We start from the raw sequence: 25,289 nt of genomic DNA on the forward strand, positions 1-25,289 counted from the left end.
TATTAGTTTTCATAGCTAGAGCTAAGCCTGCCATGTAGTAAGGGCCTCCAAAGTTGAGATTCAGAGGGAAACAAGTTGGTGTGTGAAGTTTCTTAAGCATTTAGGACCAAATTCCTCTGTGATATAATGCATCTGCCTTCAATGGATTTATATCAGAACTGACAGAATAGAAAATCCCAGTGGGAATTAGGCTTATTATGATGTTACCATTCCTTCTCACATTCACACTTCTGTGATTTGTTCATTTTGTCCCTGTGTAGAGATGACAAAGTCCTCTACTCCTGCTCAGCCAGCTGCAGGCCATTTACACGTAGTACTGGGGAGGAAGAGAGCCAATTAGTGCCAGTTGGGCTCATATTTTTTGTGATACTCCAATAAGAACTGGACTCAGACCAATTCACTTTACGTTGCTCAAGGAACAGGTGCCACATGGAAACAAAGCTTAGTTATTACTGTCCTTGGGTGTGCTCTGAACTCATTACTTTTAAAGTGTCAGTTTCTGTATCTATTACTAATACCTCAAGGCTGTGTCTAGACTGGCCAGTTTTTCCGGAAAATCAGCCGCTTTTCTGGAAAAACTTGCCAACTGTCTACACTGGCCGCTTGAATTTCCTCAAAAGCACTGATTTCCTACTGTAAGAAATCAGTGCTTCTTGCGGAAATACTATGCTGCTCCCGTTCAGGCAAAAGTCCTTTTGCGCAAAACTTTTGCACAAAAGAGCCAGTGTAGATAGCTGAGATTTGTTTTCCGCAAAAAAGCCCTGATCGCGAAAATGGCGATCGGGGCTTTTTTGCAGAAAAGCACGTCTAGATTGGCACGGACGCTTTTCCGCAAAAAGTGCTTTTGTGGAAAAGTGTCTGTGCCAATCTAGATGCTCTTTTCCAACAATGCTTTTAACGGAAAACTTTTCCGTTAAAAGCATTTCCGGAAAATCATGCCAGTCTAGACACAGCCCAAATGTGAAACTCCTCCTCTTTGGAGTCTGTTCCTGAGAGCGAGGTCGACATCCTGCTTCTGTTTCTGTGGTCAGCTTAGTGCTATGTAAGGATCTATTATGGGCTCAACTGGGACAAAGGGAATAAAGTTGCTCCTTCAGCATGGCTCTAGATCTTTCACCAAAAATTCAGAAGACCCTGTTCCAGTTCCCAAGAAGACCATGGGATCTCAATGAATTTCAGCTGCCTTTTCACATATACTTACTCAGACATGTTGAGAGCCAAGGTTGTCCAGTAAGCCTCCATTGGCGCTGTTACCACAGCATCAAACAGCACCTCCTGGACCAACTCCTCATCACCTGAGCAAAAAAAAACCCCAAACTTGTCATCCCTTTGCTTCCTAGGGGCACATCTACACAGCAGGGCAAAAGCTGAATTACGATATGTAACTTCAATTGTGTAGCTTAAGTCGAAATAGCTTAATTCAGCTTTTGGCACTGTCTGCACAGCAGGAAGTCGAAGGAAGAACGCTCTTCCTCCAACCTCCCTTACTCCTCATGAAATGAGGGTTACAGGAGTCAGAGTGACAACTCCTCCAGTTCGACATTATTTCAAAATAACAGCTTGCTGTGTAGTCTAGCTGGCCAGTCTAGACACGCACGATGTTATTTCGAAATAACATCAGTTATTCCAAAATAACGCTGCCGTGTAGACGTACTAGATATCCTTGACAGCAACAATGCTACTGACCTACCTTGTGGTCCAGTGGGTTGAACAAGAGAGAATAAAAGGAAGCTCCCATTTGCATCTGCTGGCCATCCCAGGGATGCCTCATCGCTAGCCGAGGGGACAGCATGGGAACCCTTGCCAGGGTTGGACCAACCTACTCCCACAGGTGGTCTAGCAGCAGTCAGGTAGATAGCATTACAGTCAGGGCAGCTCACAGCCATGCTGTACATGAGTGGCAGTGACCCAAAGTGTGGGGTTCAGGTGGTCACTTGCACATGGCACTTCAACACGCTGGTCACTCTTTACACAGCTTGAAAGGGTCTAGTCCGCCCTCTGTTAGCCTTAAAGCTCAGGGAGATTGAAAGACTAAGTAAATGAAATAGGTTCAAAAGAATTAGCTTTATCCCTCCCTTTTGGCCTTCACCTCTGAACTCTCTGAACAGGCAGTCTACAGCTCTTGCCTTGACTCCCTCCCTCATTGTCCTGAGTCCTCTCTAATGAAGCTTCTGCCCACTCCACTCCACTCAAGCTGCTTTCACAAAAGTCTGGAATGATCTTTCTGTAGCCACATCTCAGGACCTCCACTCCACGCTTGTCCTCCCTGGCCACTCTGCTTTGGAGGGTCCTCACACCCTCCTTTCTGAAGTTTGAAATCTTTTCCTCGTCCATCTTAAGGGATGCTGTCCACTTCGGGTGCACCTGCTCTTTGGCGATTCCTATAGACTTTGTCCAGATGTGGGTTTAAAGATGTGTGGTTGGAAGACGTTTGCTAATACTTGCTAACTCATTGTAAAATCTGGTATGGACAAGGCAGCCAAGCCTAAAATTTAACTTGACCTGCTTGGTACATATTAAAGCCTACACTGGCTTATCCACACTAGATGGTTGGAATGTGTTAGCTAACTTCATCCAACAACACACTATTCAGTCCTAGTCTAGACAAAGCCTCTGTGCTCTTTTTTAAGAGTGGAGGTCTTCCACCATTCCCTGGAAGATCCCAGAGGGATCCATTCTTAGCCCCCCTTTTCTTCTCACTCTAAAACTTTACCTTGAGAGATCTCCTCTATCTCAGACAGCTTCCTCACCCACATCATGCCACTGACTTGCAAATCTTCTTCCCCAGTCCTGACTTGTGTCCCTTTACTCTGCCCCTGTTTTCAGTCTGCCTAACATCTCCTCCTGGATGCCTCATCATTAGCTTAAACCTAATATAGCCAAAATGGAACCCCTTAACGTTCCCTCTGGCTCTCCCCATTCTCCCCATGTTCTGCCATAATGGTAAGACCTCCTTTTCCCTGTCAGTGAGACCTGAAAGTGGGGGAGGGGTCATCTTTGACTCCTTCCTCTCCTTTACCCAATGCATTCAGGTCATGTCCAAACCCAGCTGCTTCTTCCTCCATCACACTTCCAAAATCTGAACTTTTTTTCTGTCCACCCTGCTAAAGCTTTCACCAAGGCCCTTCTCATCTCTCTCTTCCTCCTCTTTCAGCCAGGTTTGATTTTGTGGTCATGTTTGAAAAGGAAACAACAGCTTGCAGGACATTAGGATGCAGCTCACTTAATTTATTTCCAGTTGTGAAGTGAGCAAGTGTTTGAACTCAGCTCTGCAGGTCTGAGCATACAGTGCATGCCTCCACTCGAGTTCCCACACCCCCTCTCCACGGGGAAGAGACACTGAAATGCTCCAGCAGATCACTCACATTCCAGATCGGGTTCCTCTCCTGTGAGGAAGCGGATCATGGCCTCCAGCTGGCTGAGCTTCCGGTGATCTGGATCAATATCGGTGATGCAGTAAATCCTAGCAGCAAGGAGAGAAATACAGAAAATCACTTGCAAGCAAACACACCAGAAAAACAGTGAGCTGGAAGAAATATTGTAACAAATCCTTGGCCACTAGGGAATTTCAGTTGTCTCTAGGCTGCGTTCTTTGGGTGCACAGAACTTAACAGCATGTAGAGAACTCAGCTCCTCCTCAGGACCCTAGCACCTGAGCTAAAGAAGCATCTTTGGGTATGTTTACACTTGCACCCTCTTTTGAGAGCAAGATGCAAATGAAGACATTCAAAATTGCAAATGAAGCTAAGATTTAAATATCCTTCGCTTCATTTGCATATTTGCGTTATGGCGCTATTTTGAAATTACGGACGCTGTTAAGACGCGGTTATTTTGAGAGAAAACCCTTCTCTCGAAATAACCCTTATTCCTCAGACAATGAGATTTCCCAGTTATTTCGAGAGAAGGGTTTCGAAAGAGGGTGCAAGTGTAGACATACCCTATGTTATCAGTATAGTTCCACTGACACACATCAGAGCAGTTCTAGTTTCACCCAGCAAAGGGCAGTGGTAACATATACACTGGCCTGTCTATAATAATATTCAGTGTGATGGAGAAACTTGGAAAGCCAAAGGAGACAAAGATAGTTTGTTCACTGTTTGGTTTTGTGTTATTTTGGGAAGGAAACCAATGCGTATGCAGAGGCATCAGGGCGCAGAGCAGGGAGGCGATTACTACTCTATATTCCACATGAGACCAGCCTTTAATTCTGCTTTCAGTTCTGGACACTTCAGTGTCAGATTGGAGGGGTATAAAAAGAAATACAAACTATTAAGGAACTTGAAGGAATGTTCTGAGGCAAGACTAGAAGAAGTGACTATGTAAAGCGGGTGAACACACGACTTGAGTATATGTGTTATTTATACATGGAATTGAAGGAGGAGACGACGCTGCTCATGGGAAGTTTGAGGGGTTTTAACTAGGATATAAGTTGCAGTTTTTTTGCTGTACTTCCTGCAAATAATTGCTTTAGTTTTGATATATTTGAGGTTCACATGGCTGAACACACAAATCCCAAATCTCAAAGCAAAAGCTTCGCTTTCTTTCATGGGCAAACCGAGCAAAAGCAAAAAATTTGCATGATATGATTTTGCATTAATAAAGTCAACTCCAGGTTCACTAGAAACCACATCTGGGCTCAGTTAAAAGGCATGTGAACCAAGTTGATTTCTCACTGAGTGTAATCTGACCTTGCAACAATATTCCACCTTAGGCGGGTATAGGACGAGATTGTGCAAAGGAGACTTGAGGGTGAATATCAGGAGATCTTTCCTGACAGTGAGATGGGTCAGGCTGTAGAACAATCTGCCAAAAAAAGCGATGGAACTCTCAGGAGCTTGCACTAAACTCTGACACCATCAGTTTCTTCAGGACAACATTGCTTTGTCTCAAGGCCTGGGAGGGTGGCAGAGCTGAGCAGCAAGTGAACGCTAGTCAGTGATCTCAACAGAAAACTCCATTATCAACAGGGTGTGATCTACTTACCATTCATTAGCTAAGGTCAAGTCTGGCTGCAGCAGGTCATGCAAGCCTGAAATCAGAAAGCAACCAATAAGTCTACTGATCAGTCAATGAACCAGATAGACAGAAAAAGGCTGAGAGGAAGGGGGCAGGGACAGAATAGAGATGGAAGCACAAGCCCAACCCTGGGCTGCCAATGATGTTCAGCATCCCTGCTCTCTATGAAATTCTGACTGTTTTAGGTTAACCTACCTTCTTCCACGGACGTGTTCCCCAGCAGGATGTATTCCCCATGCCCACGGGAGAGGACAACGCCCAGACTGTAGGCAGGGGGAAACAGAAGGGTTTGTCAGCAAGGTCACATGCAATCTTCAAATGCTTAAATTGGAACTTGTCCTCCCTGAGAGGTGAGCTATGACTCCCAATGCCACCAGCAACCCCCTCTCTTGTTAACAAAAGAACATCCCCCAGGAAACAGTAAGGGTAACTGAACTGAACACAAGGGAAGAAGGAACCAGTGGCTTGTGCAGCCGCCCAGATTCCAATGCTTCCCAGCAGATTAGCAGAGTGCCCACAGCTAAGTTTTTGTTTCTACTGGTGGTGCCCATTTACACACTGGCTCACCTGAAAGGCGTGTCACTGATGTCAGTGAAGAAATAATCGTTGGTGAGGAAGAGAACCCGTTTCTGGAATAAATAAATTAAAAGGGGGAAAATAAGCCACTTTTTTGAAAAAACAAACCCTATGGTGGAGGAAGGAGTTCACTGCCCTACTGCATCACAGCGACAATGATAATTTGCCTACACAACCCCAAAGGCAAGCCAAATGCATCTGATGAACTCCAGTAACATCCACCCCCATCTCCACAGGCCAGGTCTGAGACCACGGGGCAGTGTGCAATGTTCAGCAAATCATGCTTTTCAGAGATTCACTCAGTCATTCTATTTCCTTGCAGAGCCAGTAAACATCTTAAACTCTGGGATTACAACCCAGACAGCAGAAAGTGGGAGGAAGTGGTCCTCTCTCTCACTGCATTAGCTATATGCTCACAGTACAACCAGATTGCCTGGGGTCCTGCTGGTCTTCCTTTGTAAGGCCTCAGACTGACCCTGACCTCACTGTGGGCTACAATGCATTAACTTAATCAGCTTCCCTGCTTCCCTCTCATCAATGAGGCTGAAGTTTCAGAGAAGCAGATGAGGAGGATTGGAGGTGGGAGAGAATGGGCTTGGAAGAGCCAGAACAGGGGCTGCAAACTGATTACAGCTGATTGGAAGACCCTGTAATGCCTCAGTCCCACTCTTTAATTGCAAGACAACTAACCTGTGTGTGTTGTCTACAGTCCTCAGAGTCCAATCCCTTGAAAGTGGTGAGAATACAAATGTATATTTTGCTTAGGAAGAAGGATCACTGCATGACACACTGACAACACTTTTTGACGCAAATACACTCTCCTGCGATGGAAAAGTGTATAATTTTCTAAAATGCGAGTTTTAAATTACATATTTTATAGTAGTTGCTGTTCTCTGTTTCATGCATGTACTTGCCACCCCCATGTAATAAACTTGTGACCTCTTGAGGAGTCCTCCCCCATTTGAGAACCCCAGCACTAGAGAGAGAATGCCTGAAGATAGTGCATATCAGTAGGCCCATTGCAAACTGCTGTGAGATTGTTTTATAATACGGGAGGTAGAGCATAGAACATGGGACCCGCTAATATAAGCCTACGCTGCATCCTGGGTTTGTGTACTCAGCAGGTGGGCTAGTAGGAATACAGATGGAACTGAGGTTAACGAAGTGGATGAAGAGACAGCAGGGCGAGCTGTTCCATTCATGGCTTATCTCTTTTCCTACCAGGATCACACGAAGCTCTGTGTCTATGTGAGCATGTACACCTTTCTCTGCTAAAACACTAATCCATGGGGTACTAGAAAATCCATCTGGCACTGCCACCGCAGTTAAAGGGACTTGAGGCAAAGCTGTCTACACTGCACACAGCTTCCTGGTGTGGGAGATTTGCCAGCTGGCTGACAGCTGGGCATTGTCCAAAGAAAAACGCTCTAATCACTTTAGCAAATGATAAAGTATGGCCAATCCAGAAACTTAGAGGTAAAATGCTTTGTGCTGTCACACAGAGTTTCAGGAATTTGGGTCCCCACAGTGCAGCCTGAGTGGATGCAGAAGTAAAACCTCTTTGCTCACCTACTTCTCCGAACTACTCTGTTTGCCCTGTGGCTCCCACTCCTTACACACAGAGGGGGGGCTATAGATAGTGGTTTTGTGTGGTGATTTTTGGTGGCGAAGAACTTTCCTCTCTTCTGGCCTTAATTCTCACTCCCATTTTTATGTCACCCTGACTCCTTCTCTCTCCTCATTCTTCTTGAATTCAGTGCTGCATTTCACCCTGTCTCCCAGTTGCTTCTCTCTCAATGATCTAGTACAGGGCATTGGAATCATGGGCATGTCCTTGCTCTTTCGATGTAACCTCTCTCTTTGCAGTAACTGCTACCAATAGAGGCTTCTCTGCCTTTAGATCTCTCCAACCAGAATCCTTCAGATTCAGTCTTTACATTCCTTTGCTATCTCATTCCTTGGCAATGCCCTTCTGAATTCACCTTGAAACTAAGCATATTCAGACTGGAAATAATACATCCCTTTTTAATGGTGAGAGTAATTAACTATTAGACCAATTTATCAAGAGCTGTGGTGTATTTTCCATCAGTGGCAACTTTTAAAATGATTTTTTTTCTAAATCTGCTCTAGGAATTATTTTGGAGAAGATTTATCACCTGTGTTATACATGAGATCAGCCTAAGGGTGCATCAACACAGCAGGGTTTTAACTAAAAATAAGGTATGCAAATTGAGCTACATCAATTATGTAGCTTATTTCGAAATTGGGAGAGTCTACACAGCACTTATTTCGAAATAGAGCACTCTTCTTCCGACTTCCCTTACTCCTCCTACAACGGGGGTTACAGCAGTTGGAGAAAGAAGTCCTTCAGATTGACAGTATTTTGACATTATTTCGAAATAACTGCCTGCTGTGTAGACACGGACTAAGTTATTGCAAAATAATGTGGCTTTGTAGACGTACCCTAGATGATCCCAGTGGATCCTCCTGGCCTTAGGAACTATGAATCAACTGTGGGGGTCACTTCTGTGCCAAAGACACCATTATCCATATTCCCTTCACCCAGCCCTTACTCCTCCTGACTCATTCTTATCAACCCCAAGCTCTGCTACAAATTCCCTCCCCTGCTTCCTGATGTCTGCCACTGGATTCTATGTGCTTGGAAAGCAGTGGTGAATCCTGTCCCAGCAAGAGGTCATTTGGAACTGAGAAACAAGCCAGAGTTGACAGAGTCACTTCTGTAACTTGAGTTGCTGAAGTAGAGGGCCCTGGCTTTGGAGGTACAAGTGCAGGTTTCTGTGCCTAAGAAGCAATTCCAGGACCAAAGGGTGCTGAGGTTTTTCCCTTTAAAAAAATCCCAGTAGTGGATGGCTCCATTCAGGAGAAGGTAACTACTAATGACTTGGTATGGGATGGGAACACCCATCTGTTTTTAGAGGACTTGGATGGGTAGCCTTTCCTATAGCTCTTATGGTAGCACTTATGTTCCCCTTCCTACATCTTCTCTGGTTCTGCTCTCCCAAGTTTCTTGGAGCCAGGGGGTGTGGTAAGGGATAGACAATCTTAGAACTGCCCAAGACTGAAAAGGAGTCACTACCCTTATCTCCATCAGGCTGATATATTGGTGGTTTCCCTTCATAGACTGTTCCATAAGGAACTCTTGGTGTCAGAACTTCCTGGATGATTTAGTCCTACTTCGGAATGACCTCCAGATACTGCACCTGAAAGGACATGCACTTTCCCCAGGCAGTACAGACAGGTATTGTGGTAGTCCATGACCAGGAAAGCTTTTTGGTACCTGATGCAGCTTTTAAAGCAAGGGAGCATAGTCTCGAGCAGCTGAGGAGAACTGGAACTGAGGCAGGTATAGAGAAACACTTCTCAGCTGAGAAGGTCACAAAATAGATGGAACCAAATCCTCAAAACCATTTCTAACTCACTCTAAACAATGATAATGCTATTTACAGAGAGAAGCTGAAGAAGTCAGCAGCAACACTGAACCTCTGTCCTAGACCATAAGTGGTAGGAAGGAACTAAGTGGCAGGGGACTGGCAGCACCTTTCATCCCTTCAATATGGTGCAAAAGATGAGCAGGGGGATGCATACAAGGACCAGAAGAATGCTGCTAAGAAATATTTCTGATCCTGACTTTGTATAGCACATGTGTAGCTTGAAGTGCATTACACAAAGGGGCAATTACTTGAAACAGGGATTAGAAGTGGGTGGGGAGTGAAATAGCAGTAATGCGGGGAAAAGGATGAGAAAAACGGGGAATTGAGAGAGGATGTGGAAAAAAAAGAAGTGGAATTGAGAAAATATAGAAATGGGATGGAAAATGCACATAAGGAAAATGTTGGATGGGAACAATAAAAATAGAGGAAAAGGGAGGAAAATGGAGAAACCTTTATGTGTTTGTGATGTTCACGAAAAAGTTGAAATGAACAAGATTCCTTTGGATGTCTCAGAGAAAACTATATTGTGGGACTGCAACAATACAATAAACTCAGAGGATGCCGACCCCTATCTGAGAGGATAATGGGATCATGAGCAATAAGCAGCCTGGGCTTCTCAGGAATAGATCTCACCAGACAAACAAGATTGCCTTTTTTGACAGAATTATAAAGTTAATAGATGCAGGGAATAAAGTGCATGCAATATAGTTGGATTTACATAAAGCATTTGCTTCAGTGTCTCATGAAAACTTACTCCCCCCAAATTAATTAATATTGGCTTAGACAGGATCTTTTTCACATCCAATGAAAACTGACAAACAATGGAAATGAAAAGTCATGTAAACAATAGTGTATCAACTGGTGAGAAATGGAGAACAGCAAGGATGAGCCTTGGGAACCATTTCAACTAACATTTTAGAAAATGCTCAGAACAGGGAGGAAGAAAAATAAGGAGAAACATAGCTATGCAACGGGAAGGAGAAAATGAGGTGACAGTAATGCTGAAAGAGGCCTAGGCATGAGACTGGGGGCAGCTAATTAGAGAGAAGTGACAAATATGATATGGCAGCAGTCAAAGAGAGTTGGGGCTCTGTGTGCAGAGCTCTCACATTGTGGAGTAAGCAGACTGGAGCTTTATAGGAGAAACTCTAGTGAGATAACATCCACACTATGGAATTCAGCTCTGGGCACTTCAGTACCAGAAAGATGTTGACAAATTATACCACAGAGAAAGGAAACAAAATTACAGGACTGGTTGGATTGACTTAAAATGAAAAATGCAAAGTTACTACATACATGGGCAATGGAAGGATGAGGGGGCAAGAAGGAAATTTGAATAGGATTTTTCCATCAAAACATTTCATGAAAATTCTATCTGTGCTGATCCTTAAAAAATAACAACAACAAAAAACAAACCTGAAAATTTGAGAAATGTTGGAAAAAATACATTCTGATTTTTATCAGCTCTACCCAATATATCTTTTCCACCTCTAACTGCCTATGATTTCATAGATTGTTTCCTTTACAGAGATGCCCCTATAATCTCTGGACAGTATATTCCTTGACTTTGCCTAGAGAGACTCATGATCTGTCCGTGTTTGGTTTGAACAAATTATATATGTAAAGCAGTATAATATTAAAATCCACACATGAAATGCTGAGCATTAGGTTTGCACCCTCCATAGATCCCCAGAATTCATTTCTCATCTCCCTTCAAGTTGTGACCTGAACAGAACTAAGATTTCTTACCCCTTTATCCACAGGGACTTTCACGTCCATGGCGAGGTAACCTGTTTCTCCATTGATCATTGCTGTTCTCAGCTGTACAGGGTAACAGATTAGCATTAGTGACTCTCATGAGGGAAGAACAAGATGTGGATGTGGTTTGTAATTTATATCGGGGAGGCTTTTACTGAGAAACGACTGACTGGCTCCCCATTTGCTCTGCCTTCTCTGAGCTGCCAACTAAGAACATTTTATGAGCGGCTCAGAAGACTCATTCAGGCAATGGGTTTTGCCCATGAAAGCTCATGATACTAAATACATAATTGTTAGTCTCTGAGGGAATGTCTACACCACAGAGTTATTTTGAAATAACAAGGTGAGCATTTACACAGCAAGCCCGTTATTTCGAAATTACTTTGAAATAACAGGCTTGTTGCTTTGAAATACTAACCCCTTAATTTATGAGGAATAATGCCTATTTCAATATTGCTATTTTGAAATAGGGTTAGTGTGGACACTCAGATGCTATTATTTCAAAATAATTACTTCTCAGAGTCATTCAAAGTAGCACGGAGTCTGCACTAGCAGACATTTAAAAATGGCGGCGCCCGGCAATATGCAAATGAAGCCCGGGAAATTCAAATCCCGGGCTTCATTTGCAACCCCGGTTGCCTACATTACCACCCTAGTTCGAACTAGGGTGGTAGTGTAGACATAGCCTATTTGAGCAACCTGTGTTGTGCAGCTAACTTGCAACTCTTACTTGACCTTGTGCCAATCTAACTACGTAGTTTGATCACAGCTAGTTTGGAGATGTCTACACCTGCCACAATCAGACCTTCAAATTCAGTGCAGATGTACCCACAGAGGAGATGACAAATCATTCTGTATGGGAATGGAAAGGGGATGCTGCTCTCTGTACAGACTAACTCTCTATAATAATGATCAGCCTCTGGCAGAAGAAACCTGGAGTTGCTACAATCTACCATAAGGATTCTCCCCCCCCCCCACTAATAATTAAGAAGAAAGGGCCATGAACGGGCTACAATCCTTTTCTGATACTCACAATTTCATCTTGGTCTTCCCACTCCACCTCAGAGAGGTCCACACTGTTGTAGTTTGGTTTGGGCTTCAGCTTCTTTCCCTCTTTGTACTGGAGTTTATGAAAGAAACAGGAAATGGAGGCTAGCCCTCTTGCATGTCAGACAGTCAGTATTACATTGATAAAATATATATTTTCATTGACTGGCAAATGAGCATTTAGATGCTGATGTCATCTTATCCTATGTCCATTATATTTCCTCTATCTGGGCCAGGTCTGAAGATGTGAGCATTAGCATGTGATCCAGGCCATTTCAAGAGCAAGAGACTAGCATGGGCGAGGTGGGCTTGCAGGTAGCCATATGGGCTGGTTTGTGTGCATATGAAAGTTGACAGACAGCAGGAATCCATGATAATGGCCTCTTAGCCCTAGCTAGTTGTATAATAATAACACAAGATACATTAGTCTCTCTGAAAGCCCATAGATTTAAGTCCCACCAGTACTGTGGGCATCAGAATCACCTACCAAAGGCCGGAGGTCTGGGTGCGAGAGGATGTAACCGTTGTTAGTGTTCAGAAAGGCATATCCATGGACTCCCAACTGTTAGAAAAAGGCATCACAATAATTAGCCCTGTCTCCCCTTCAGTTGCTGCTCTGTGTTGGGGGGAGTGTATCCATTGGCCCACCAACTCCCACCATTGGCCCACCTTGTATCCTCCCCTGTTAACTAACTGGCTTCCAGTCACTCAGTGACTTAAGTTCTCTCAGGTGAACCCTAGTTGTCTCATTCCTCATTATGGAGCATGTCAGGGACAGGCTGGGCCCCTGGCTCCTTCAGAGGACTACCTACTCTCTGACAAAGGGATTCTGCATTGTGTGGCAGCACTGGGGGTAAATCCTGCATTGTTAGGTACAAATACTGCTTAACAAGTGCCATAGCCTAACAAGATCAGGCAATTTCGCAAGGTCGCACTTAGACTGCAGGGGAACTCTGAGTGACTAATCAGATCATAGTATATATTTGAGCCAATTCATGGAGTTCTTAAAACGCAGGTATAATTTGCACTTGTGAAGACAAGAATTAGCCATTGGAAACTGGTACCTCTAACACTTCCATGCAGATGTAAATTGTTTGATAGTGATGGAGGAGTTATTTGTGAGAGTAATTATCAATCAGACATTAGGGATTCTAGTGCATGCGACTGCTCACCATTAGTTTGGTCACACTTATAGGAAGTGAAAGTTTGGACTCAGAACTTAAGTCACATGATTTTTGGGATAATACCCAGCATCCACTGTTGTCAAAGTGACCCCAATGGGCTCATTAGAGGGACCAATGGCATAGATTTCTCAGCACAAATCCAATGAAGCAAAGAATAAAAGGCCTCACAGACAATAGCCCTTCCTTAGAGAGCCTCATTAAAATTATTTTTTTCCAATTAGATCAACTTTCTTTTAAAACATATTTTAAAAGGAACACAGAGCTGGTGAAATGGGCTGGCTTAACAGGTCTGGAGACTGAAATCCCTTTTCTCCACAAAATTACAGATAGCAATAGTGCATACTTCCCTGCCAACAAATCTCAAAACTAGCTTGGAGAAAGTCCCTCTAAGGCATGACAAAATAGTTCAGTCTCAACTGTCAATTCTGTTTCTGCCAGAGTGTCAACAGTGATGCTCATGGGATGGTGCCAGTTATGACAGTGGTTTTAGTCTACTGGGAACTGGATGGAAACTGCCAACTCTTTTTAGAAAGGCCACCAAAGAGTTATTCTCTGGCGACAACTTGGATAATTATTATCCTAGAATGCATTGAAGGAGGTGATCAAGATTTAAAAAAAAAATCCTCTAAATCCTATTACCAACTCACTAAAACAGTTTCTTTGTTTCTAGAATAGCCTATTGGTTTGTCATGGTGAATGATAATTCTTCAGTTTCTATAAAGAAATCACATGATCCAAGGTCCCTAGTTTATGGCAGTGTCTACATCTCTATGCACAGTAATGGATTATTCATTGGATTATGCTTACGGACAAGTGACTGGGCATTTAGCTGTGTATGATGCCTGACCGTTTGCATTCGCTTGGGTCTTACCTTGTACCGTGGAGCCAGTTTCAGTAGCTCCCTCAGTGGAACATCAGAGCCCACAACACCCAAGAGAATGCCATGAGATCTCTTAAAAATAAAGGATAAACTGTTCTCAGAAATGAAATACTGTAATAATGCTCAGGCTGCCTTCACCTAACATGGGCAAATGCCTCTGCATCACTCTTCCACGGTGAACAGGCAGGTTTGAGCGGTGTCTGTGAATTTGAAGCTGGGGAGGAGAAGGGGGCGGGACGGGAAAGGAGGGGGAGAAAACAAGATGCAATTTCTGATTTCAGTGACACTGGGAAGAAGAAATATTCCAAGGGAGGGACAAATTATCCCATAGAGATCAATTAAGAGCCAACCAGCTTGCTAGAGTCACTGTCAAAGCCTATCATCATTAGCCAATGGCTTTAGAAGACTGCAGACCACCTCAGCATCCTTTTACCTGTCCTACTTCCAAGGAGACTCAGGATACTGCAGGACAGCACTCCACTTACCGTTTCATTCTTTTTGCTGAAGACCGGCATAGCTACTGTTGTCATGAGCAGCAGACTTTGAGCTTGTGATGCAAAGAGCTGCCACAGGACAAAGAGCAGTGTGTTAGCAAGTATAATAGGGTAAGGAGCCACCATCAGAAGCAATAGAGTTCCCAGGGGCACCAAATGCTGAATGTAATCAGAGAAAAAAAGGCTGTATATAAGGCACATGTCTGATCTTCCCAAGGCTATGTCAATGCCAAGGAGAGAGGCATTCATACACACAAAAAATGCTTACACACAACCAAAGTGCACATACAAGTGAGAAGCAACAGAGACATGAGCAAAACTCACAGACACACCAATCACATGAATAAATAAATCCCAAACTCACACTTGCTGATTGAATGAGAAGCAGCACAGACTAAAAAGGAACATGCACCGAGCATATGTAAATGCCCTTACTGCATGTGTAACTGCTTAAGAAACTGCAAAGACTGAGGAACATACACAGAGCATATTTAAATGCCCTTATGGCATGTGCAACTGCTTAAAAAACTGCAAAGACAGAGGCAAAAGTATGGTATGAACACACAAAACATGCTTAGCTACATCCAAAAGACATATATATCGGACACAGCACAAATACATGCAATATGACAGCAGAGAGCCCCCAAGTACACTGAGAGAAAGACATTCTAAAAACACACAGAATATGGAAGGAACATATGATATACACATAGGTGGGCTGACAGGATTACCGGGCCCCTGGGCAATGTGCATGTGGGGTCAGCTCACAGGAGCAGGGCTTTGAGCGCAGAGGATGGGGCTGAGGTACCTAGCCCTCAGTGCCACCCGGCAAGCATGCTGTCCCCTCTGCTGGCCCTCAGAGCCGGGTGCCAGAGCACACAATGTGGAGTTCTGCAGTGCACTGCCCGGTGCTCCAGCTCCGATTCTAAAACTCATGGGGCTCCTGCCACTGATGCTGCTACTGTGACCTTTAGAATCATCGGCCCCGGGGCAACTGTCCCCTTTGCCTTCCCACCTCCATCGGTGGGCCTGAATACAGAAAATACATGCACAGGAGACTCACCGATATACCTAGCTATGAAAATGACTGTCCTTCCTTGGTACAGGGAGCAAGTCCCTTCTATCTCCCATTTGGCCAGATAAGCATCTAACCTTTGACAAGGTCAAAGTCATGTGTCCTCTCCCTGTGCATGCTGGGAACCATAAAGGAGCCAGTAACTTGGTGAAAGACTGAAGCTGGGTATTCTGCCTTCCTGGGCTAAGAACATTCTGTTACTGCCCTCCTATCTGGGTGGTTAGCTCTTATTCTGAGCATAGCTAGGGCTAGGCTAGAACACATGCATCTCACAGTGACATACTCTACATATGTAAAAATGATCCAACAGACTAAACTACTATACAGCACAGCACTCCCTGTCTACTTCCATCCAACAGCACAGCTCGCCAGTACATCCAGTGTTACCCTGACACACATACACAGGGCTCCTGCTTCCTCCCCTTCCTGGATGTACAGTTCAGCAGTGACTAGACAAACTACCACAGAAGCACACCAGCTGGCATAATGGAAGCGGTATGCTCACACAACACAGGACAGATGGTTACCTCCTCAGATTGTGGCAGCTAGCAAGAGACATGGATGGATACATGAATGAATGAATGCATACATGAGTGGTTGAAAAGCATGAAAAGTAGCAGGACAGGAAGACAAATGCAAGGCAGAAAAATGAGACAAACAAGAAAGACATCAGTGGACAAAACATCACTTTAAGCTCTTGTTACCAAATACCAGAGCCAGAGCTTATGGAATTTGTTGTGTAGCAAGGAGCGCTATGGATAATTTTGCTCAGCACACTCTTACTGACTCACAAATGCCTTCCAGGCATAGTATACTTGGAAAACACATTTCCTTTGTTGCCCCCAAAGATCAGGTACATCCCAAAGAATACCTCCATGTTCAACCACAGCACAGACTTGAGGGTCAGCTTTTCTGGGGTCTTAACCAGCAGTGTCTCACAAACATGTATGAAGGCAAAACCTATATATGTCATTCCTTTGGAAGAGTTCTATCAAATGTAATAGGAATATTAATCAAATTTCGATAGAATTTTAAATCGGCCTGTAGAATTCTAGAGCAGGCACAGCTATTCCACAGGTTGGTTCTAGAAATTCTATAAAAAGGAGATCGTTCTATTTGAAATTCCACAGGTTTTTAGAATAATGTCCATAGAATCCTATTGGGTGCATCCCTGTTAAAGGACTTTTCCATGACAGAATATATTAACTTTTCCCCTCTCTCACTCACCTCATAAATCTCAGCTAACTGGTTTCTCTTGAGACCTGATCCTTCTCAGGACATAGCTGCCACCCACTAACCATCATGCCTTTGAAACAGGCACATTCTTGAAAGCTGTAGTAATGCCCTTTTGATGGGAAAGACGCTTTAAATGCCATCAGATGGCAAAGAGGTCAGGCAAAAGGACACTGTGATTGTTTACTTAATTATGTCAGGAGTGGTAATCTTCACTATCAGACTCTTTGACTTGGCTGTATGTTCCATGTGGGGACTATTCACTCTCTTTCCCTACTGCCCTGAAAGTGGAATAAAACCAGCATTGCTAAAGTGGACACAGGTTAATGCATTGAGGGAACTAAATATCTGTCCTTTTTAAACAGCTCGATTTCCTGCTCTATTGCTCTGGATCATACTTCTTAGGTCACAGTCTGAACCCTCTCAACACCTTTCCCTCTTCTGACACCTCTTTGGCATCAGAGTGTATTAGGCTCTTTTCTAGGGGCACCTACCCTCATTAGAGGTGGTGTCTGGGAAGCTTCTGGAGAAAGCACTGTTCCTCCTATGCTGTAGTGGAGAATGCTCATAGAGGAAGAAAACATCAAACCCAGAATCTCCTGCATGAAGGTGCTAGGATCACCAAAAGCGGAAGTGGGTTGCCCTTTCTAGGCCAAAAAATAAAAACAAACAAACAAAAAAAACCCCAAAAACAAAAAGTCAGGAAAATGACTAAGGAAAGCAATTGTATTTGCTTGAGGAAGGGTGGAAGAAGAGGTCATTCATATCCCACTCCTCTTAGTTTCTCTCTTCACTCTCTCTTGATCTTACAGGCACACTGCTGTGGCATCCTTATCTCCAGAACTTCTCAGGCCATTACCGCTACCAGAAGCCTACCACCTTTCGAATTACAGACAATGCAGCAGCCACATAAGAAACGCTGTGGGAGTAGTGAGAGGATCCAGCCTGCAGCAGCAATGGGAGGATGTCAAAGGAGACTAGAAGGTTGTGGGGCACACCTACATTAAATTCCCTTCCAGTGGCTGTGGAGGATTCCCTCACCCCGAGAGTTGAGCCCACTTGCTCTGTAATCATCCTACATTTTGCTAGTGCAGAGAGCAAAGGAACAAGCTTGACACTTGAACTGCGATCTATCTCCTTGTGTGACAGCCTGGTGCGAGCTGAGGAAAGGAATCTCTGTGACCCATATCCTGAGCTGTAACTAATCTCTTTCCTGTGACTAATCCTTTATAAAGTATCCTGAGCTAACGGAGAAAAGAAACACTACATAGGTCATGCTGTGCATTTGTGATTAGCCTTAGGTTCCTGGCTGCATACTCTGAAGGAGTCCTGAGACTCTGCAGAGATGATTCAATTCTAGGATTGAGGAGAAAGAAATACTGTCTGTCTAAACAGGTGCAGAGCACATACATTCTACAAATCAGCTGACTCCCACTTTTACAGTATGTTCCTATTTCTGAAGGATCCTCCCAAAGATCCAGGTGTCATAACTCTGCTTTCTCCAGTCCCCTTCCACCACTTAATCCTTGCTGTCTGCTATTTGGAATCTTATCTCAAAGTCCTTACCGCACTGTCCATGTAGGCTTCTGTCCATATGATGTCGTGATCATGGTTGATGACCATCGGACGGCTGAGCACATGCAGATATTCCATCACGTTCTCTTGAACATCTGCCAGGGTAGAGATCTGGGTGTAGTAGCCTTAATGGAGAAAAAGAAACCTGTCACTTTCCCAGAGTCCTCTCCTCAATTATTCAGGTATGTTCATTTGAATTCAGAAAGCAAAGCGTCCATTCAAACCTATTTGTGACCCTTCGGTCTTTGCTTTCTGTGAATAAGCAAGGGTATAAATATGAGAAGTGAGAATAGTCACAGAAAATATATTTTTAAACTCAAATGCTTGACTATTTCATCAAAAGCACCTTTCAAATTATATAACTAATCAACCTAACTAACCAGCATACTGCAAATTTTATATTTGAGTATTCAATTGAAATCTGAATTTTTTGTCAGTTTCATAAATCATCTTGTCAGGGAACAGAAACAATATCACATCACTTGTGAAGCCAACCAATAAAAATTTTGAATTCAGACCATCCACAATGCATAAACAAAGAATTATTTACTGGCAATCATCTAAACACCACATATCTATAAGCATTTCACAATCTGTGTATAGACAGTTTGGATACAAAGAGAGGTGAAATTATTAATTCCCCCAGAGCTAGCAGTGCATCCACCTTCATCCCTTTCCTTTTCTCCCCAGTTCAAAAGACTATCACCCACTGGTAGTGCTACCTATGTGCAGTGCCTGCATTAACCATATATATTATGTTTGGAACCGGCTCATGGATCCCAACCCCATTGTGCATCTGTGTAAGGAAGTGGTTTACTGGCTTATATGGGAAGGAATCATTCAGCCCTACTTTGGGGTGTAAGGTGGCAGCCATTCTGGACCAGCAATAGCACCTCACAGTTTTAAGGTAGGGATAGTGAGGAACACTAGAGTCCAAATGAACCAATGGCAGAATTCTAGGGAGCCATGATGCCATTTCTCCAGGACTCTGGGATTCACCTTCTACTCTTGTGAAAAGGGCTATGAAATCTTTAAAGGAAAAGATGACAGTTTTCTCACTCAACCAAAAGATAACATGTCCAGTGAGACAGTGCTGCTTAACGCCATGATAGGGAGTTGGCTTAACACTGAACAAGAAGGAGCCTCAATGAAGCACCAAAGCGCTCCTTGCAGCACCTGAGTTTTCATTGGAAATCTCCCTTCCAAGTGCTAACTAAGCACGAACTTAAGTATATGAGCTCTAAAGAGCTCTCAGTCCCAGAACGCATGGTTGCAGTCTGCATGCAATGTGCACAGTGGGCTAATTATTCAGAGACATCACCTTTGTTGTTGCAAGCTATCCACTTCACATTTTCTGCAAAAGTGACTTCCCTTCCAATGAGATACGTGAAAACCCGGACCTGTGCAACAAGAATACAGATGTAAGAATTATGCAGAAATTATCTCCCATTTGCAATAGTGCCAAGTCAGCCAAAAAGAAGCGGAACATGCTACCAAATCAGAATGGTACGGGGTTGACGTTACAGAAGTGTAAATGACTACACTGCAGGACAGTGGAGAAATAAGGACCTTGTCTTTACACAGATATATTATTTTCTTGTACCATGAGAACATTATCAATCATAATTAACCCAGCCAGCCAAGATGTAATACATGGAGGGTGATCATTTTGAGAGAAGAACTCTTAAACACCGAGCTGGTACGTACTGGATGGGTTTTGGGAGCAGCTGCAGAGAGAAGGTTTGATTAACAAGCCAGAAGCAAGAATTCTGTTTAATTTCACAGTAGCAGACAGAGCCATATGCAGGTAGCTTCCCACTCATAAAAATTCTTTATGCATGGAAATATTTAGTCACATAAAACAATTCATGGGATACTATCTGGTAAAAACCCATCTGTTTTCAGAGTGTTCTCAGCCATGTGACCAATAACAGTTTAGCTTATGGGAAATGAAACAACATTAAAAATCCAATTTGCTTTTTGTTCTTTCTGCTATTTGATTCTGTTGCACATTTCTTTTAGCTTGAGCAAGGAAAACAACTGAGTCACTTTGGCTTAGAAATAATTCTTATTCTTTTTCAGTTTCTGGTTCTGATTCAAGTACCAGGTTATAACGGCTGAGTTGCAAATGGAGCCGGTTGGGAATTTTTTGACAAGACAGATTTTTGTCAGAAAAAGCTGATTAGATTGAACTGAAACTTTGCATGGGAATGTTCCATTTCTGGTGAACTTTCCTCAAGAAAGGTTTCTCAGGTTCTCTGGGATATCCAGCTACATGTATCTGCCTGAATCAGACAGAGCATCTCCTACACCCAGGTGAGTGCCCTAACCAGAAGAATATTGACTATTCTTGAGTGAGTTGGTATCTGTCTCTTTTTTCTTGGAAGTCTTGGCTCCATCCCTATGTATAACAGGACACTATATGGACATCTCAAAAATGTCTGCAGGTCAGGTCCCAACCTTTTCCATTCAGTTCTATTGCAAATACTCGATTGAAATGTTCATTTATTGATCTGATAATAAAACATGTTTCAGTTTGGAGGTTGGCTGAGTTTTGTATTTGTTGATGGTGGCTCGTGGCTCTTTTTTTTTGGCTCTTGTAAGCCAGGAGAACGTTTCTATTGTCTTTATCTTTTGATTTTTTTAAAAAAAACCTCCTCTCTCCTCCCACACAGACACTCACACATTTGGACCAAACTTGAGCTGCCGGTGTCCCTTTAAAAATCACAGCACTTTTAATACCCTCCCCAACCTATTGTCTAGTTGCTTTGTGTTGTATTTACAGTAGGGAGCATGTGGAGGTTTGGGTATGTGAGTACATATATTTGGGCATGTGGTACATTGCTTTCTACTCGCTCCATGCTGGGATGGTCACTTTCCCTCTACTCCCTCTCCCCCTCAATCCATCCCTTTTGAGACAAACCTTACGGTCAGGCCTGTTGTACTTTTCAAACACAGATTGATAATCCTCCACAGCTCCGTCTGTGATCAGCATGATGGCTTGGTTACACAGGCCTCCTTGCCCAGCCTCTCGGAACTACAAAGGGAGAGGTACAGCAGCATTAGTATCCTCAGTGTTGCCACCATTCCTACTGCTGTGCGTTTATTTATAAAAGGCCAGGCCCTGAACTCTCCACTGAATTCTTACCCAGGAAAAAATCCCAATGACTTTATAGAGTGTTTTCCCCAAGTGAGGCCTGAGCTTGGTGCTCTGTATATTTTTCATGTACACAGTACACTGCCACTCGTCATATGCTATACTCGGGTGCATTGCAAAATTTAAAATAACAAGAAAAAAAAAAGAAGAGCTGGGTACAATGGGCCTTGTTGCCTACTGCCCTGTACTGTGTGTTGCCATGAACTCTTGTAATACGCAGGCCTGGAGTGGGTGTAAAACATTACCATCCTGATTGGGTAGCCATTGGCACTCACTTTGCACAGCTCTGAATGAAATGAAAGTGAGTGGCATAGCCAATCACTCTGATAAGGGAAAAAAGGAGGGCAGAATCATAGAACTGGAAGGGACCTCAAGAGGTCATCAAGTCCAGTCCCCTGCCCTTACAGCAGGACCAACCACCATCTAGATCATCCCTGACAAGTGTATGTCCAATCTGCTCTTAAATATCTCCAGTGATGGAGATTCCAGGCAAACCAAATAGAAAGGCTGTACACTGAGCATGACAGAGGGTGTGATATATGTCAATAAATGATATTTAATATGGAGCATAATTATGGTAAGAAAGTCTACAAGCTATATTTCATATGGAGACAAAGAGGTGTTGAGGGTGTTCCCAAAGGGCAGGCTGGGAAAATGCCTGCTTAGCCAGGAAGATAAACTTTTGAAAGCCTGTTTAAATAACATCCCTGTAAAACCTGCTTCCCCTTTCTAGACAATTAACCTGAGGATGGGGAACACAAACTGCTGTTGTGTGTGTCTTCATAGTTGTGGGTGGAACAGAAAAGTAAGCAGTGCATGCAATCTTGAGTGGATCTAGTATACATTACTTTGTGGCTCAGGGGGTAATCTAGTGTGATAAGCCAAAAGCACAGGATAATAAGCACATTTTGTAAGAAACACTGGATATAACAACAAATTCTGGAAAACCTTTTTAACTGTCAAAGCACTCAGCCCATAGCCACCACTTGAAAAACTGGTTCTGAGAGACTAAGGACTTCTCTAGATTAGGAAAAGAGCTCAGGGTTAGGTCAGTGTTAGCAAATGTGTTCAGTAGCTCCCACCTAACCTCGTTTTCCATGGGCAGCTTATACCTTTTCCAAGATCAGGAAAGCAACCTTTGGTATTCCCCATTTTCTTTGGGCGGCTTCTAAGTATCAGTGCCGCCAGGAGCCATAGGATTCGCAGAGTCTAAGGGCATGTCCACACAACAGAAAGACCCAATGGCAGCAAATGTCAAGGCCCAGATCTAGAGATTTGGGCTCATGGAGGCCTTGTGATATGGTACTAAATATAGACGTGTAGATTTTGGGGCTTGGGTGCGAGCCTGGCAAGGAGGGTAGGTTTCAGAGCCTAAGTTCTAGGCCAAGCCTGAAACACTACACAACTATTTTTAGCACCGTAGCATTAGCCTGAGTGTCTAGACCCATGCTCTGGGACATGCTGCCATGGGATTTATTTTTGCTATGCAGACATACTTTAAGTGTCTGATCCTATTAGATTCATATGAAAAGAAATATAAATTAGTTTACATAGGAAGGAATAGCCATGGGGGCACATACAGAGGAAGAGAAAATGATCTGTTAACACAGAGACTGAATTGTAGCTAGGAAAGCAAACCACAGGGACAGCTCAATTGGCTATAAATTAACAATGTGAGATCGTTGAAAGAAAGGTAACTGTTCTACTGGGATGTGTTAAGAGGTGTATTATGTGTAAGACACTCAAGGTAATTATTCTGCTCTGGTTGGCCTTAACTGGAACACTTTGCTCAATTTGGAGCACCATTCAGAGAAACCTCTTTTGACTATCCAGTCTTTAAGCGTTTATAGACTATTTGTTTTTCCTGTTACATTCCAGCTCGGCTTTCTCCATGATATTTTTATACCCGCTACCTCTTCTCCTCCCTCTCCCATTTTTTCATTCTTTTCTTCCCTCCTCCCCTATTTATTTTAGTTCTAGACATCCAACACTCTAGTCACCTCAAGAAGTTGGCTGTGCCCACGAAAGCTCATGATACCATCTACATGTTTTATAGTGATAGAGATGTAGCCGTGTTAGTCTGGTCTAGTTAAAACAAAAGAAAGAACTATATAGCACTTTAAAGACTAACAATATGGTTTATTAGGTGATGGGCTTTTGTGGGCCAGACCCATCACTTAATAAACCATCTTGTTAGTCTTTAAAGTGCTACTAGACTATTTGTTGTTTTTAAAGTTTATCCTGTACAGACTAATTTGGCTACCCCCTGAAGCTTTTAAACAAGAGGCAGTTCAGGAAAGAGCAACAGGCAGGATAAAAAGTTTAGAGAAATAAGTCCTGTATGGAAAGATTAAGAGTACTGGGCAAGGTATCTCCATTAAAGAGAACAGGAGGCTTAGGAGAGATAAATATTTCCTCACAGGTCAGCAATACTATCTGGCACTTACACAGCACCTTACACTCCAGGATTTATGATATTTAACTAAGCCTTACATCAACTCTGTGAAGCAAATTAATATTATACCCAATTTACATAAGGGTAAATCAAAGCAGAGAATATTCAAATGACACAGCTAAGGTTACAAAGAATCAGTGAAAGTGCTAGGAATAGAACCAAGGAGTCCTGACACCCAGGCCATATCTACATTGCACTTTCATCATGAAAACTTTTGTCACTCAGGCTATGTCTAGACTGCAGGTTTCTTTCGGAAAAAAGCTTTTCCGGAAGAGATCTTCTGAAAAAACTTCTTCTGAAAGAATGCGCCCACACTGCCAAAGCACATCGAAAAAGCAATCTGCTTTTTCAAAAGATAGTGTTCACACTGAATGGATGCTATCTTGCATTTAAGCTGTGATTGCTATGGATGGAGTGGCCACCAGGGCACCTGTGCTTTTTCCTCTTTCCTCTTCTTTCAAAAGAACTCCCTCGTCCCCGTCCACACACCCCTTTTTCCAAAAGGGCTCTTTCAGAAAAGGCATTCTTCTTTGTAGAAAGAGGTTTACCAATGTCAGAAAAACTCCTCTGTTCTTTCAATTTTTTCCCAAAGGAATGCAATTGCAGTGTAGATGTAAATGAAGTTTTTTCGGAAAAACATGTAGTATAGACATACTCTTGGCGATGCAAAACCCCTCCCCCCGAATGACAAAAGTTTAATGATAAAAAGTGTCACTGTGGACAGCGCTTTGTTGGTGGGAGCCGCTCTCCAGTCTTCCTTGTTGGGGGCAACAAAGAATGGCTGCACTGTTTGTGGCAGTGGCACAGCCATAGCTGTAAGGTGCGCAAGTATAGGCATAGCCTCAGTTTCCTTTTTTCTGCCCAAAGTATCCATTATTCTCAGTCAGCAAGAAGAAATGACCAAGACTGTCAAAAGTGACTGGTGACAAGCCTTGACTTTTGAGTACTTAGTGTGAGACATTTTGAAAGGGTCTAATTTTCAGAGGCTGAGGGCTCACCAAAAATTGAGGCTAAAAAAGGAAAGATCACCAGCTAGTTTTGAAAACCTTGGCTGAGGAGCTTAAGATACAGACAGGTCTTCCCTATTCAGGCCAGGTTCTGAGTCTTTCTTCAGGCTCTTTGTGCCACTCCGGCAGTCCAAGGCTGTCAGTTTGGTATAAGTGACTTCTTGAGGATTTCTCCTGAACCTACACTATTCCAAAGTAAACCCCAGCTGCCCCAGAATTTTGGGAACAATTCTGCCTTTTCTGCAACCCCAGACTCATGATGTTTTATTGAATGGATCTCAACTGGAATGGAAAACCTATAATTTTAAAAACAACCATGCTAAGGAGCAAAACCTCCCCTGGCAATTTGTAATCACTCTCATTATAGAGCCTTGTGGACA

The 25,289-nt window shown here is 43.2% G+C and overlaps 1 protein-coding gene across 1 annotated transcript in view; it reads right to left on the reverse strand.

The window, feature by feature from the left end:
- The window catches only part of CACNA2D4 (calcium voltage-gated channel auxiliary subunit alpha2delta 4), a 169,428-nt gene that overhangs the window by 110,784 nt on the left and 33,355 nt on the right, over positions 1-25,289 (reverse strand). Inside the window, exons 11-23 of the mRNA XM_075941238.1 lie at positions 21,214-21,327; positions 19,612-19,690; positions 18,282-18,415; positions 14,399-14,476; positions 13,905-13,985; positions 12,337-12,411; positions 11,836-11,922; positions 10,794-10,865; positions 5,584-5,645; positions 5,212-5,279; positions 4,984-5,029; positions 3,366-3,463; positions 1,202-1,295 (exon numbers count right to left, since the gene is read on the reverse strand). Coding sequence (XP_075797353.1) covers positions 1,202-1,295; positions 3,366-3,463; positions 4,984-5,029; positions 5,212-5,279; positions 5,584-5,645; positions 10,794-10,865; positions 11,836-11,922; positions 12,337-12,411; positions 13,905-13,985; positions 14,399-14,476; positions 18,282-18,415; positions 19,612-19,690; positions 21,214-21,327 — 1,088 coding nt within the window. The remainder of the gene's footprint in view (positions 1-1,201; positions 1,296-3,365; positions 3,464-4,983; positions 5,030-5,211; positions 5,280-5,583; positions 5,646-10,793; positions 10,866-11,835; positions 11,923-12,336; positions 12,412-13,904; positions 13,986-14,398; positions 14,477-18,281; positions 18,416-19,611; positions 19,691-21,213; positions 21,328-25,289) is intronic.

Source organism: Pelodiscus sinensis, chromosome 1 (assembly GCF_049634645.1).
Source record: "Pelodiscus sinensis isolate JC-2024 chromosome 1, ASM4963464v1, whole genome shotgun sequence".
In the NCBI taxonomy this organism is placed as follows: Eukaryota; Metazoa; Chordata; order Testudines; family Trionychidae; genus Pelodiscus; species Pelodiscus sinensis.